Source organism: Telopea speciosissima, chromosome 9 (assembly GCF_018873765.1).
Source record: "Telopea speciosissima isolate NSW1024214 ecotype Mountain lineage chromosome 9, Tspe_v1, whole genome shotgun sequence".
NCBI lineage: Eukaryota > Viridiplantae > Streptophyta > Magnoliopsida > Proteales > Proteaceae > Telopea > Telopea speciosissima.
This window is the reverse complement of record NC_057924.1, coordinates 1,282,688-1,298,901: the sequence shown is the minus strand read 5'-3', so window position 1 is coordinate 1,298,901 and position 16,214 is coordinate 1,282,688. Positions and strand designations below refer to the sequence as shown.

At 36.0% G+C, this 16,214-nt stretch overlaps 1 protein-coding gene and 1 long non-coding RNA gene across 3 annotated transcripts; both read left to right on the top strand.

Moving 5' to 3' along the window:
- Positions 1 to 1,442: 1,442 nt before the first annotated feature.
- LOC122640494 (uridine kinase-like protein 3) lies at positions 1,443 to 14,567 on the top strand. Of its 2 annotated transcripts, none has more exons than XM_043833709.1 (16): positions 1,443 to 1,479; positions 1,576 to 1,731; positions 3,290 to 3,381; positions 4,060 to 4,129; positions 4,530 to 4,648; positions 5,903 to 5,999; positions 7,484 to 7,563; positions 10,303 to 10,497; positions 10,682 to 10,765; positions 10,886 to 10,946; positions 11,244 to 11,304; positions 13,063 to 13,156; positions 13,245 to 13,317; positions 13,655 to 13,737; positions 14,043 to 14,228; positions 14,335 to 14,567. In XM_043833709.1, the coding sequence occupies exons 2-15, from the start codon at positions 1,578 to 1,580 to the stop codon at positions 14,214 to 14,216; spliced, it is 1,437 nt and encodes a 478-aa protein (XP_043689644.1). In that variant the 5' UTR covers positions 1,443 to 1,479; positions 1,576 to 1,577; the 3' UTR covers positions 14,217 to 14,228; positions 14,335 to 14,567. The 2 variants fall into 2 exon arrangements, with proteins under 2 accessions (XP_043689644.1, XP_043689645.1); XM_043833710.1 differs by having other exon boundaries at positions 1,463 to 1,479; positions 1,600 to 1,731.
- On the top strand, positions 1,845 to 2,523 carry LOC122640495. The gene is made up of 2 exons (XR_006329669.1): positions 1,845 to 2,060; positions 2,155 to 2,523. It is a non-coding gene; the product is annotated as an uncharacterized LOC122640495 (long non-coding RNA).
- Positions 14,568 to 16,214: the final 1,647 nt, after the last annotated feature.

Below are 16,214 nucleotides of genomic sequence, written 5' to 3'. Positions count from 1 at the left end.
AAATAGCAAATCCAAAAAGTAGAGGATTAAGAAGCCTCAAAACGGTTTATCTCAGAGAAGAGAAAAGTGTTAGTTTGCAAAAACTCTTGAATTCGATTTCAGTAGGGATATTTAAGAATCTACATTTGCTCAGTTTTGTTTAATCTGCATTAGTGTTTAATCTTTTTTTTGCTTGTTAGTTTCTGTATGATATGCAGACTTATTGATCTGTATTTGTACTTGTTCATCATCTGGGTTTCACCGGAATAGCATCTCTAAAGATTCAATTTTTTTGTGGATATTAACTTCTTCTGATCTCCGTATTGCGGTGCAACTAGTTAGGTTTGATTCACTAACATGATTTATCCTTAAGATTAGTTCATATTGGTTCTTATTCCTTTAAGCTCATATCATGAATGTGTGAGCGATTATATTACTGTTGCTGAAAGTCGTAGTCTTGAGTACACCAAATTTTATGGTTACTAATGGTGAATCATAATAAATTATGGCCCATTGCTGTTGGAGCTAATGATATTTAGTATACTGTCATTTTGGATTGGTGATTTTTAGAAAATAAAGGCTTAGAAAGAAGAGGTTTATCGAATCTGGATTCTTATTTCTTTCTTTCTTTCTTTTTTTTATTTGGGGGGGGGGGGTGTGAGGGGTGTGAGACTGCCATTTATTTTTTAAACTCATTAGCACTCAATCTCTCCCATAATCATGTCAACCTAAATTATTTTTGATCCATGGGGTTTTAACACAAACTTGCCTAATATCTCACTAGTGCATTCTTTCCCTGTTCTTGTACTTGGACACAACCGTCTCAATCTTCTTTTCCTCATCCTCTCATCCACTAATATTACTCTCAAGTTCCCCATGAATGCATTCATTTTTTATTCTATCCTTCTTAGGTTGTGCATCCATCCATCCATTCTGAGAGAACCCTTGCTTAGTTCTCATGGCAACTAGGTGCTGATATTGCATGATGCTTCTAATGGACACTCCTATCAGTCATTGCTTGTGTATCAATCTAACTGGGTTATAATTTAGTATGTCTATTATAGGAAAATATTTTGTTTAAGTTTAAAACGTCAAATTTTCAGAACTCATGTTAGAAAGGTCCAGCTAAATATTCTTGAATGCCATTAGCCATTTTCGTGCATTTTCTCTCCTTGGTGATCTTGGGACAAGCAATGCAAAAAATTCGGAACTTTTCAATTAGATATTTCACATGATGTGCTTGATTTTTTACTTCTTAAAAAAAAAAGGGAATGCCATTTTATTTCGTGTAAAAAGTATTTACTGTCCAAATATGTAGTATTTGATGATTAAAAACCCAAAAAAAAAAAAAAAACCCCAATAGAAAGGATTCCATGGATCCCACCCTCGAGTGTGATGATTCATGTCATTGATTGCTATTAGAGGGTTTTCTCTCAATATACTTTTTTGTGTCTTTGTACCAGATAAGCAGATAGCTTGGTGTAATTTGGCGTACAACAGGTAAGTCTGAAATAGAAATCAGGGATCATATTGTTGATAAGATTTTCTTTAAGGTTTTGATATTTCTTTTCTTTTTGTATTGTTCGAGGGTAGCAGATATGGCTTCTAAATCTGTTGTAGATTTGCTGGAAGCTTCATCAGGAGTTCATTATTCTGGATTTCATTTAAATGGATTAAAGACACGAAATTCAGAGGTGGAGCAACCAACAACCTCAGAAACTGAAACTGTGCATAAGCAACCTTTTATAATTGGTGAGCATTCAATTAGATTTTTCAAAAGGAAAATAAATATAATATTTTGTTTCTTGGTTGGTAAATGAATTTACCCTCAGAATAGAAACTATCCTTTTTCACAGATAGTTGCTTCAAATGTAAAAACCATCTCACTCTTAACAGTGAGATCTAAAGAATATATATATAATCCATATAATTGGAGAGAGAGATCTGCATATAGGTACAAATGCGGTGTCAGGAGGATGTAAAACTGTTATGTAAGATGCATAAAGTCCCTGGAAGAAGTCTTTCATATTGCAGTAATGAGACTGACATTTATATGAAGTTTTCGAAAACAGTCAGTTGGCGTCCTCTCATTGGGAATCAAATGACTTTATTTATTTATTTATCTCCTTCCCAGTCGAAACGATCGATCCCGGTCAAAAGTCTTGACCGGTCGAGCTTTAACTTTTCTGCAATGAAAAAAATCTATTGAACAAGCCACCTTTACTTGTCTAGGTTGCACTTAGTGAAGAGAAAACTGTGTGACAGTGCTCAAGAGGCTTCCTATAAAGAGGGAAAGTTCTCTCCCCTGTCTAAGAAGGAATCCTTTGCACCTATGTTGCTTCCCTCTCCACCCCCAACCTAAAAAAAGAAAAAAAGAAAGAAAACATAAAAGCAAGAAGAGAAAAAGTAGTGCTTTGTGATAATTATTCCTCCAATATAGGCCCTTCTGTGTATTTTGATAATACATATGCCCACTCTTTGACTTAAGTTTGTATTGAGTTCAGCACAGTAATTATCTACCACACACATCGACTCCCACCCCCCCCCCCCCGCGGCAAAAAAAAAAGAAACATTTGTGCACCAAATCATGTTGTTTTGAAGTCTAACATAAATACCTAATTCCTATGAAGAGTTCTCTCAATAGTCTAGTTCAATGTTTTGAACGATTATTGGATCATGGACTTTTCATTGTATGATCCTCTAGAAAACCAGAATAGTCCGTCTTTATTCTGATCAGATCATCATACTGGAAAGTTGGACCATTTGGGTCCGACCGGTTTCCTGAGCAATTCAATGCTTGGTTTGTTTTTTAAAAGCATGGGCTTATAGAGCCATAGAGGATTCTTTGACAATATAGATTGCAGTCTAATTGCAGGAACCAATGGAACTCTTTAGACATGGAACCGATTGCATGTTTACCTATGCAATTATGTGTCTTTTTTCTGGCCTTTTCCCCCTCCTCGCCCTTGCTTGGGCTTCCTATCATTTTTATGGCTTTTGTTTTCTTCTTTGAATTTTTGTCCATCTTTTTGTTGGTGAATTTTTTATTGGCCTCTATCAAAATGAAGGAATTTATTAGTAAATCCATGTCCATATTTGGGAGCTGTTGTAACATAACATGATAGTTATGAATTATTAGTACATACTGGAAGTTTCTGCATCATTTGTTTTCTTCTTGGTATTTCAATTAATTACAGCACATTGATATGATTTGGACTGAAAAGTATTTAACTTCTTGCTGATCCAACAACCCTTGGGTTTTGTAAGACATCAATTCTTGTATAAAACTTAATTCTTCTGAACATTACAGGGGTTGCGGGTGGTGCAGCATCTGGGAAGACTACCGTCTGTGATATGATTATTGAGCAGCTTCGTGACCAGCGTGTTGTGCTTGTTAACCAGGTATTTTCTGCTTTGAGAGACTTCTAATTCTAGTAATTCTAGGGGTAAAGTCGATTGAGTGAGACTCCTCTGTTGTTCTATATCAAATCTTCTTAACTAACAAAGTTACCCTATCCTAAGAAGATTCACATTTGCATTCAGCACCAAAATCTTGGAAGCATTGGTTGAAAAAGTGTTGGCTCCATTTTATTAGTTGTTAATTCTTAATTGGAACATGGTCATGTCTCTATCTATCCATTAAAAAATTTGATTGTACTGTAGGAGAGCTAAATGATGGCATTGGAATATATTCTTTTGTTGTAGCCCATCTATCATCATCCACGCCCAGCATAGAGGTGGTTTCTACTATGTAATATTTGCATGGCACATATAGAAATCATCTTTCATTTGTCATTTTCCATTTTTCATTTCTCATCTCTTTTCCCGTCTCTTTATCCCCCCCCCCCCTCTTCTTTTTGTTTAGACCTCAGTTTTACCTATTTTGTTTTGTCTGGATCCATGTAGCCGACCCCATTAAGTTGGGATAAGGCTGAGTTTGTTGTTGTTGTTGTATATAGAAAACATCTTGAATTTTAATTTTAGAATAGAGCCCAACTGCCCAACTTTCTTCGAGTTTCTTGTTGATTCAAAAATTATTGCAAAAAATGTTTCTTAAGTTTTTAATGGATGATATTGCAGGATTCTTTTTATCAAAATTTGACCAAAGAGGAGCTGACACGAGTTCATGAATACAACTTTGACCATCCTGGTAATGACCTTTCTTTGTCTTATGTCAGGGAAAAAACTACTATGAAAATTTCCTGTGTGCAAGGATATAGCAAATTATTTTCTAATTTCTAATATATATTGGCTTGATGGTTTCTGCTTAATTTTTCAAGTTTGATCCTTTATATGAGTCCTATGTAAACCATAAGTTCACCGTTTATGTGTTCATTTTCAAATTTATATTGATTATGCAATTAGCTTGCTTTACCATATTTGCTCAACATATTCATTACACAGGGCATAGATTTGTTTCTCTTGAGGTTTGAGTGCAAAAGAATGTGAAGAAGAAGCATGTTGATGGTTTACAATCATTAACATTTGCTTGTACATGTTTCATGTTGATTTTGTTATTTTTCTTACGATATTCCTTTTTCTCATGTTAGATGCTTTTGACACTGAGCAATTACTATTTATTATGGAGAGGTTGAAGCATGGCCAACCAGTGGATATTCCCAACTATGACTTTAAGAGTTACAAAAACAATGTATTACCAACAAGAAGGGTACGATTCTTGTACTTCTGATTTGTTAATGTCTTAATGAAGAGCATTGGATTATGAACTTCTTCTACTTTTCTTTCTTTTTTTGTTAATAAATTAAGGGCTTAGACATAGAAGAGAAATGTATGATTTATTGTGTTTATGTGGTTTTAGTTTAAATTATGGATGTATTGGAATATGAGGTGGCTTTTGCTGAGAATTTCTAATATTGAGTTTGAGAGGTCTTTCCCTTGGTCTTCATGCAGGTTAAGTGTCTGTGTTCTAATGTAGGTTTTATTTATTTATTTTAATTTGGATAAGTGGAAGTGTTTTATGTAATTGGTAAAATTGTATGTATGGCAAGGCTTGCTACATAGTTTTTGTAATATACTGTTTCTTTTTTGGTTGCATGGAGACGGACATGTTGGGGATATAACTCAGCAAAGTTTAAAAGCATGGGTTTCTGGACTTGTCCAAGAATAGTATTTTATGTCAAACAATGTGGGATGTCTTGTGAATTGCATATTTAGTTTTGATACCTATGACTTTTGTGCTATATATCCATTTATTGCCAAACAAAGCAAGGACAAATAAGGCAACAAATCTAGAATTGTCACATTATAACCCATGGATTGTTAGAATTCGATAAGCGTCCATAAGTGTGTATCATCCATTTATTTTGGACAGAGAAATCTTTGACTCGGCTCCAGTTGCTTCCTCTCTGATACTTTCCACCTGCTTTAAGTCATCGAGTGGTAAACTTTGTTAGTTTCAGTAGATAATAATGCCTTTATTTCATGTATAACTATTGTGGGGTCTTGTAAAAACAATATAGTGAATCAACATTAGAATTTGGATTTCTGCCTTCCATTTTTGTAGAATTATTATTGAGAAGTCAATGTTACTGAAAAAATATCTCACAACCTCATCATTCTTGGAAAATATTGTCAAATTTCTCACTTGTTCTATGTGTACTCTCTTGCCTTCTGCCTTCTCTCACTTTTTTATATCAATGAACATCTTTGGTCCTATTGACAAGCAATTCGGCTGTGAAATTAATTTATTAGATGCTTTTGAGCCTGTTACTCTTGATTTTTTTATTTGGTATGTATCATATTCCATGTGCCTGTGGTTTTTGAAATTTTGTCTTAAGAAGCTATTGTGAAGCCTCCTAAAAAGGGTTTGTACTGGTTTCAGGAGTCAAGTTTATATTACCTGCTGTCTTTGTTTTTTTTATACATACTGGAGGTTCTCATTTTTTTTAAAAATCTACTGCAGGTCAATCCTTCCGATGTGATAATTTTGGAAGGGATACTGCTTTTCCATGACACTCGTGTCCGTGAATTGATGAACATGAAGATATTTGTTGATACAGGTTATTTTTGCTTCTTCCCTTTCAAGTACATGGATTCCATTATTTGTTGTTCTACTTGCTAGGTCGACCTCATTGATTTAGGGGCACAAGTTACAGAGTTTTACCTTTAGACCTTTGACAAGACACTACACCTGATTCATTTAGTTTTTGTGAAACAAAATTACTTTATTGCTCTTGTATGATATTCATAATCATAGTTATCAAGGTGTCGCCTAGGCTGGGGCGTTGGTCCGCCTTGTTGGTGTCGCCTTGATTTTGGACCCTCTCCACCGCCTTGATACGTGTGTTCATAATGCATATGGTGTTGATGATGGGGGTTTAGGTTTTGGTTTTCTGATGGTCATTTTGCCGTGTTGGTGTCGCCTTGATAACGGTAACCTGATTATATATACAGTTTTAATATGTCTAGGAATTAGGAGTTCCTGAATGTTAATTGAACATGTCTACATGTTTTCGGATCATTTCTCTGAAGTTAGATGGGATTTTCCAGCTTCCCAAGTGGCTAATCCCCCTTCATTTGTGACAGCCAAGTTTAAACTAGTGTTCAAACGAACATTTCTTAGCTTCTTTCTTGTTTCTTCTCAACAGGTTATCTAGAGGTCCAGGTCTCAGTTTATAATGTGAAAAAAGTAATTTAGTACACTTGTATAATTTAGGAAATGTCTACAATACTAATGACACTTTGTGGGAAGTTGTACATGTCATTGAAGATATTTTACTTCTAAGCAAAATTGCCTTCTTAGGGATGTGCTTGGGCACTGTAATGCTATGCATGTATATATAAAATTGAAAATATATTACACAACTCCACCTCACCTTATCCTATTGTTTGTGTTAGCTACATGAATTATGTTCCATCGTTACACTCTATATTGGCCGTATTGTTTTCAAATCATGTTGAAGAAAGCCAAATGAGTTGTATGTTCAACCATGTTCATTATCAAAGAGAATGTAACCAATAAGAGGGGGAAGTGGGAGGAAGAAAAAATTCAGTGCAAAGAAATGAGCTTCCTATGATAAAGTACTCACCTTACACATAAGCCTTGAACCTTTGTAGGCAATGTTTGGACATACATTTATTATGCAAAATTCAAGTATGAGCTGTAGCAGAAAATGATGATATGCATTGCTGCATTCATTTTACTTCTGTCTGTAAATTTCACTGCATATGCTGGATTCGTTTTACTGCTGTCTGTTAATTTTACTGAACAAAATTTTTACTTGTATTGTTGATTGTTTACTGGCCATCAGGGTTCTTTTTACTTAAATTAACTGGGGGAATCTTGTGTTTCTGTAACGTCTGTCTGATATATTTTTCATGCTGTCAGTGCAAACTCTGCCTGATTATGTGCACCAATTGTTTTGAAAATGGGTTTTGTTTCAAATTAGATTTGAACTTTTGATTCCGTTTTATGTTGATCCACTGTCTTCGTGTGTTAAGTTTCTACTTATTTGTTATTCACAATAGAAGTTTTTCAGTGCAGATGCTGATGTACGCTTGGCGAGGAGGATAAGACGTGATACCGTTGAAAAGGGCAGAGATATCAGAACAGTACTTGACCAAGTTAAGAAGTTCCCATTTGTTGTTTTGCTCATGCATTTTTCAGTTTAATTTGTTTTGAACTTTATTTTCTTTATATAAGGATGGGTTGATTTGATTCACTTGGGTGGTGGATAGTGTTCTTGAGGATGACTTACTAATTTTTATGGAAGTAGTGTTATTTCAAATGGTGCCAACCTTTTTTTTTTGATTGGTAGGCCCCTAGGAGAGTTGAAATCATGACCTCTTAATTGTGAGGTGTTGGTCCTTGCCAACTGAGCTATCCCCTTGAGGTTCTTAAGATGACATTAACTGGTGCCAGCCTTGATTAAGTTTTGGAATATTGCATATCTGTTTTAGTTCATTTAAGCTAGAAGATTGGGCTTAAAAGATATTGCAAATTGTGATGTTCTATGGTTTACCTTGCATTAGAGATAGTTCCTTGTAGGTGAACAAAGCATGTATATTGAGTACATCTTACTTAGGTCCTCGTGATACTTTATATTACTTTACAATGGCGAGTTATAGAATTTTGATGACCGTAGTTGATCACATAATTGGTTCCTATACCATTATTTTTCCTATGGTTCGAAATTTAGATTTTGATAACGGTCGAAACGAAACGCATGTCGAATCACTAGGGATGCAGAATTTTGACCGAACTTTCACAGTTTCAGACAAAGTTTTGGTTTGGACTCGGTTTCAGTATCGTTCCGACTGAAATGATACAAAACAGTGCATGTAAAAGCATGGTTCTAATCTTTTTGACACATTTCGTGAGTTTTGAGTGGTTTCACCCGTTAGAGGGGAAAAATAAAAAATAAAAACCAGATTTGTACTCTTTGCCAAATCACCTACATTTCTTGATGGAACAAATTGTTGGGGACTATTACAACGCATCTGCAACGATAATTTACTGCATCAGAACCCTTGGTGTATGGTTTTTGCTGATGGTAATATTTTCATTGATGAAACAAAAGCAGAGATAAATGCCAAGTTGAAATATGGAGATCAACCTTGGAATCAAAAGGTTTTAAGATTAGTAGAACAAAAACAGAATCTATGGTGTTTTAACTTTATTAACAATATGATTGATAATGAGGTGCTGAAAATTGATGATAGGGAGATACCATAAAGTGAATATTTTAGGTACATGCGCTCAATCATACATAAAGGAGATGTCAAGTTATGGTTGTAATACTGTAGGGATATTATTGTCTGACCCTGTGGTACTGAGTGTTTTGTTCTATTTTGTATTCTTAGTCTTATTAGCTAGTCTGTCTGTCTTGTTTTATCGTGTAACTTAGTTAGACTTCTATTACTGCATGGACTGAAGGGTAGTCCTTGTAGCTTTGTACTTAGGTGGATATATATAATAACATTGGGGGGACAGTAAAGAAACAACATATAGATAAAGTTAGTTTAGCCGAGATGGGGATGTTGAGATGGATGAGTGGTAAAACTAGAAAGGATAAAAGAAGGTATGAACAAAATCACAAATTAGAGCTAAATTAGGAGTAGCTCCTATACATTATAAGCTGTGAGAAAGTCGTTTGAGGTGGCTTGGACATGTGCAACGGAGGCCTAAAATGGCTCTAGGAGAAGTGGTGAGGAAATGCATGCATACCTTAGCCCTTGTAAGAAATATGGCTTTAAATAGAGCTGACTGGAGGGAAAGGATCCATGTAGCCGACCCCATTTAGTTGGGATAAGGCTGAGTTGAGTACATTTTTATAGTTCTGATGCAGAAACTAAGGTCCTGCGGCCAGAGGAGAAGGAATTCGTAACAGCCAGCATGACAACTAGTGTGACAGCCATCTTAGCTGTCGTGGGTGCGCCCTTTTTTTTTCTTCTATTTATTTATATGCCATCATCTTCCATTCAACACTTGTTATATAAATTTAAGTTAATTTCAGGAATTTTAGTATCTCTTTATGGATGGGTAGTCTACATTAAATGCATTAGTTACGACTCATACAACTCATCCTTGTGGACTGGTAAGGAATTTTCAGACCTTGGAATCTGTGAGGACAAAAGATGTTTAACCAGGTCCACAGGACCACTGCCCCACACAAATAGTGAAAGTAGCCTCTAAGGTCCTGGGATCCTTGATGATGTCCAACTGATTTTAGTTGTTGGAGATTACCGATGCCTCAAGCTAAATCTTTCAGTTTTCTCTTGCTATTGGACAAATTCATATTTATTACGTTTTAAGATTTTAATTTTTAATTTGTTATGCAGTACTCGAAGTTTGTGAAACCTGCTTTTGATGACTTTATTCTTCCAACAAATAAGTGGCATTCATTATGACCCTCCCCAGACCCCGTACTGGCATGAGCCTTGTGCACTGGTGCGCCCTTTTTTATTTTTATTTTTAATATATGCCACCCATCTTCCATTCAACACTTGTTATACAAAGTTAGTTAATTTCAGGAATTTTAGTAGCTCTTTCTGGATGGGTAGTCTACATTAAAATGCATTAGTTACAACTCATACAACTCATCCTCGTGGACTGGTAAGGAATTTTCAGACCTTGGAATCTGTAAGGACAAAAGATGTTTAACCAGGTCCACAGGACCAGTGCCCCACACAAATAGTCAAAGTAGCCTCTAAGGTCTTGGGATCCTTGATGATGTCTAACTGATTTTAGTTGTTGGAGATTACCGATGCCTCAAGCTAAATCTTTCAGTTTTCTCTTGCTATTGATCAAATTCAAAATTTATTACATTTTGTTAAGATGTTAATTTTTAATTTGTTATGCAGTACTCGAAGTTTGTGAAACCTGCTTTTGATGACTTTATTCTTCCAACAAAGAAGTATGCGGATATCATCATTCCCCGAGGAGGAGATAATCCTGTGGCCATTGATTTGATTGTGCAACATATTCATACGAAACTCGGTCAACATGATCTTTGTAAAATATACCCAAACCTTTATGTCATCCAGTCAACTTTTCAGGTATTGCTTATGTTTCTCTTTATTGACTTAGCCTTTTTTTCCTTTGGGTATTTGATGAGGTTCTTCTTCTGAAATTTTAATGGACTTTTAATATCAATCAGTATGTTATTAAGATTTAGAGTCAAATTTTTCTATCTTATTGTGCTTCTTGTAAGGTCCAGAAACTTTTACCTGCTCTGTGCAGATACGTGGCATGCATACGCTCATACGTGATGCTAAAACAACAAAACATGACTTTGTGTTCTATGCTGATCGGTTGATTCGTTTGGTATGTTTTAACTTTGCATTAATATTGGTCGATTCGTTTTATTACGTTTTGTTGTTTTTATAGGATATAAGTTTTGGTCTAGGGTGTGTTTGTTGACCAAATATTTTTCTTCATTTACAGGTTGTTGAACATGGCCTTGGGCATCTTCCTTTTACTGAAAAGCAAGTTATCACTCCTACTGGTAAGCCACTATTTTTCTGTGAATATAAGTTAATACTATGCCAATTTTCTTATGTATTTTTATAAATTTTCTTCTTTGGAATGGATGGTATTACTTGATATCAACAATTTGATATACAAACATTTAATCTGAAGTTTATCTATGCTTGCATGTGCTGTCCTTTTCTAAAATTGTTATCCACTAACAAAAATGAAGTCTTCCTTGGGAGGAACATTTTAATATTCATGTTTTACAATTGTAACAAGGAGTCAATGAGTATGGTTTCTCATGTTTGCAATTTCATTGGTGTAAATGCAGGATCAGTCTATACTGGGGTTGATTTCTGTAAAAGGTTATGTGGTGTATCGGTAATTAGAAGGTACTTTTTCAGTCTTCTTTCCAGTTCTAGTGTTCAGTTTTATTTGATGTTAACCTTTGAGTTGTTAGTTATGATCTCCTCTGGTGGGAAAAGCATGATATGCATATTATTTTTAATTGAGATAATTTTTTTTTTGTATCTGTAAATGAACCAGCGATTGAAATGTTAGGTCCAGTTCTTGCTGGTATGCCTTTCTTGCTTTAAACATTCTAAACCAAAGAAAATTTGATAATATTTGATTATAAAATAGCCATGGTGGTATCCTGTGGCAGTCTGACCATCTGGTCTGGACTGTTTTAAACAATTCGACTGTTTAAACTGGATACTCCCTTGAGCAGCTAATGGTTTTCAACCCTAAAAGGTTTTGGCCAATAACTAGACCATTAACCCTTTGGACTGGATGGTCGAACTAGGTGGTGTGTACGATCTGTCAAAATATACATGGGATGATGGTATGACAATCAATTTCTCTTCCCACTTCCACTATTAGACTCTGGTAGTCCTGTGCTGCTGTTTCCGGGCTTGAAACAGAGAAGGGATGTGTCATGTTGAGAGCTGGCTCTAATACTTTCAGCAAAACCTTTCAACACAAACCTGAAAATTTTTTCTTTCAATGTTATGCAAGGGTGTTAGCATAGTTGTGAGGCCGTCCTTGAGGTCCAAGGTGGGTGCTTGCCAAGTTGTTTAGTTGCCCAAGACTTCAAACCCAGCAGAAAAATTGGGGAAAAAAGAGGAAATCCCTGGGAAAAGGGTGGAAAGGAGAAGAAATAAGAGAAAAAGAAAAAGGGGGAGAAGAGCAAGAAAGGGCAGCAGCAACAGCCAATGCCACCGCCGGTGAAGTTGACTGCAGTAGTGACTGTTGTTGCATCTCCCAGAGAAAAAAAAGAAGGGGTAAAAAAGTAAGCAGCATCAATAGCAACTAAAATCACCGCTGCTGCCAGAGAGACTGCAGTCATGGCTGCCGCTGGAGAAGAAGGAGAAGAATAAGCAGCAGCAACAGTTGTCACCACCACTGCTGGAGAAGAAGGGGGGGAGGGAGGGAGGGAGTCTTCTGAGGCTTATGCCTACAACATGCATTCTACTTAACTGGAAGCTTCTTATCATAGTGTTTGAAAGAACAGATTTCCCCATTTGCTCCATTAAAAGGCAATGTACATATCTCTTTTCTGACTGATCTACAGATACTTTTGTATAGCCTGTATAAGGGCATAGTATGAATCCCTTATAAAAAGAAAAAGAGGCATATGCTACAGATATTGGCGTTTTCTTTTGGCATATGCTACGATATGAAACCTGCAACCAATCTATATATTGGCGTAAGAATAGCAACAAATAATTCAGAGATTGTGGCCTTGATGTGGATTTGATTGTTGACTTGCATCATCTGAGTCAATGCCTCAAAAAGGGAAAGGTAGCCTCTATATGAAAAGCTTAGGAGGATGTTGCAATAGATTTTGGATTGTAGCCTATGAAGAGCCTAAGTAACCAAGTAATACAGTAGGATTTCCACTACTAATATCCCAGGTTACTAAAAACATTAGTAGCTGCATATAGCCCTCTATGGTTTCTACTTAAGAGATGATTGATCTATACATACTGAAGAGTGTATTGTAAGCCCTAATCAAAGAATTCTCTACGTAACTAGCCATTCCAAAGAATTGTTCAGTTCTTATTTCATACTCCAAACTTTAATGGTCTTTTTAAGTTGTCTGATGGCATTTTTGTTGTCCTTTTTTTTTTTTTCTTAACTGAATATAGTGGTGAGAGTATGGAGAATGCTTTGCGAGCATGTTGTAAAGGCATCAAGATTGGGAAGATTCTTATTCACAGGGAAGGCGACAATGGGCAGCAGGTCTGCATGGAGCTCCTGGACTATTCTTTCCCTTCTTCCCTTTTCACTTGTTTTCACCTCCTTTTCTGAAGTTTGAAATATTGTACAGTTAATCTACGAAAAACTGCCGAATGATATTTCAGATAGGCATGTGTTGCTTTTGGATCCTATCCTCGGCACAGGTTTGTCCATTCTTACAATGTATAATTCTAATTTCTCATAATAGTATGTTGTTTATATGATTTTGTGCTACTATATAATCATAGTTGCAGAAATATGAACCTGGGTCCAGCATCCTCAATTTATTCACCCCTTTACAGTCCAGACTGAGATAACACACCAAGTCATAAACACATAAATATGGAGTGATTAATTGAGGATGATGAATCTTGGGTTTATCATATATTCTTTCACATTTGTCTTTTTTCATATTATGGTGAGATTATTGTTAATTTATTTTACTGCTTGTGCTTCACTGATTCCGTTCGAAAAATTATTTATAGTTATTTTTTTTTACAGGGAATTCAGCTGTTCAAGCTATTTCTTTGCTTGTAAGGAAGGGTGTGCCAGAGTCCAACATCATATTTCTCAATCTTATATCTGTGAGTAATGCATAGCTTAATGGAGTTGCACCTCTTCCTTTTCTTCTTTGCACAACCTCCTCCAGTTATTTTTTTGAGGTTGCATTGGGATTGGAAGAGTAGAGGTTCTTATCAATATTTTGGCTGAAAATCTACGAAAAATCTAAAATTCTTTTATTCCTGATGGTGGTTTTCACTTTTTATGATAAAACATTGATTATACCATCATATAAACCATATTTGTATACATGAATGCTTGAGTTGGTTATGGTTATATACTGTTCTTGACTTGATTTTTGCATAACTAATTTTATTAATCTTGACAGGCGCCTCAAGGAGTGCATGTAGTCTGCAAAAGCTTTCCAAAAATTAAGATTGTGACATCTGAGATCGAAATTGGTTTGAATGAAGAATACCGTGTCATCCCTGGCATGGGTGAGTTTGGGGACCGATATTTTGGCACAGATGATGATGACCAGCAAGTTGGGTCCCCGGTATAGCTCAAATGAGAGGTGCTGCACAATAATCCAAGTCTCTTGGTATATGTATGTGTGTACATATCAATATACCAGCAAGGCCTAATCTGCTTTGGGTCTTTCTTTTAATTCTCTTATACAGGTATCAAGTTCTGACATTGAAACCAGGGTGGATTCCAACTGGAATAATGAGACAGTCAATTTTGTAGTTTTAAATTTGAGTGAACCTACATTTGAAATCTCTGTCTCCTTCCAGCTTTAGACACAAGCTGAGGGATATTTGGTTGCAGGTTTCATATCGTGCATATGCTACATGAGCTTGAGTCCCTCTTCAATATATAGATTGTACAGCATACCAGTAGTGTCTAGGAAAAAGCATTTTCCAGGATATTTTTGGTAGATGAATTTGCAAAAGTGTACCCCTGAGGCCTGACATGCTTCACCCCCTGGTGTACTGTTAATATTTAATTACATGGGTATCTCACATAGCTTCAGCATCCTTTGGTATGTAAAACTATTGCTGGTTAAATCCCCCTGGTTTCTCAATGGGCATTGTCAATGTTGTCTTCTTTCCTACTGTTGATGATTTCTTTTTTGCATTTGCTTGCACATATCAGAGCATGATTTTAGTTTCGCAGTTTTGTTACAGAAACACTGCTATATGAGATTTATCGTTGTGGGTTCTGAATTCTGATCCGATCAGTGATCAGCCAGTGGCATTAGAGTGTTGCTTGTAGGAGGGAGGGAGGGACGGAGGGTTATGTGCCTAATGGTACCCGGTCTAGTGTATGGGCGTTAGATTGGACGGACCACCCTAGTATGGGATAGGTTAAAGGGTTTGATTTAATGTGTTCTATCTGTTTTGGGGTTTTTGGGGTCTGGTTTACTGTATGGGTGTTAGATTGGACCACCCTAATATGAGATAGGTTAAAAGGTTTGATTTAATGCGTTTCATAAGTTCTAGAACTTTTGGCATGTATAGGAACAAGGGTGAGAAATAGAGAAAAGAAAGAAAAAAAATGGTAGGAGAAATGTGATATGATAAAGAAAATAAAAAGAAAAGATGGGCGAAAAAAATAGTGGATTTGGCTTTATGTTGTCCCTCCTTGGGTGATGAAGCAATACCTCACATTTTTAGAGATATTTTAGAAATTCCAAAAGTTCTAATAGTTACAATTGCAAATCAGTTTGGCTAACGACATCTAGTTACAATACTAATAACTACTCGTGCGTACATAACTTCTTTAATTGCTACATATATAGTCATTGATACAAACTACTACTGTTGCTTCGTACACAAATCCCGTACAGTGTGGATGAAAGGAGAGAGATGATAAGCCCATGCAACTTCGTACGATGACTATGCAAGGATAGACCAGCCGAGAGAGAGAGAGAGAGAGAGAGAGAGAGAAGTAATTTGCAAATTTTGTTAATACATCGGAGGAAACATATCTTACTAGTTACAATTTGAATCCTCTATTGTCGAGCTGCTTGACAAAATCATGTTTTTGAGACACAACAAGATAAGGAATGACCGTTTTACCCCTATTAGTTACTCCTAGTCATTGTGACAGAACATAAACAAGCAATGGCCACTCTGATCGATGTGAGCTGTAAACGAAGGGAGAGCCCATACTCTGAATCAACAGTTTGGACTTTGCATGCATGGTTCATATTTATGAAATTTTAAATTAAAAAAACAAACAATGAAGTGAGACAACAGCTACGACGAGGGAATCCAAAAAGGTCGATCGAAAGTTCCTAAGAAATAGTTTATAGTCTACGCCAACCAAACCTCATCGTTAATTGAGTTATGTCAAAAGAGAGAGAATTATTTTTTTTTTTTTTAAAAAGGTCCAGGTTTGCACCAGCTGGCAGTGACATGGCAGTGAGGGTTATCACTCGTTGCTCTATCCAATCACGCTAACTCTTCATGGGCTAATCCTGTGACAAGTGTCAATTCTTGCTTGAGGATCCTTTTGGTATATTCCTCCACTGCTGATCTATATATAATGGTTACTG

Coding starts and splice junctions, on each gene's coding strand:
- LOC122640494 (XM_043833709.1), top strand. CDS start 1,578: ATGGCTTCTAAATCTGTTGTAGATTTGCTGGAAGCTTCATCAGGAGTT. Junction 1,732..3,289: donor TAAGCAACCTTTTATAATTG/GTGAGCATTCAA, acceptor TGAACATTACAG/GGGTTGCGGGTGGTGCAGCA. Junction 7,564..10,302: donor TCAGAACAGTACTTGACCAA/GTTAAGAAGTTC, acceptor TTTGTTATGCAG/TACTCGAAGTTTGTGAAACC.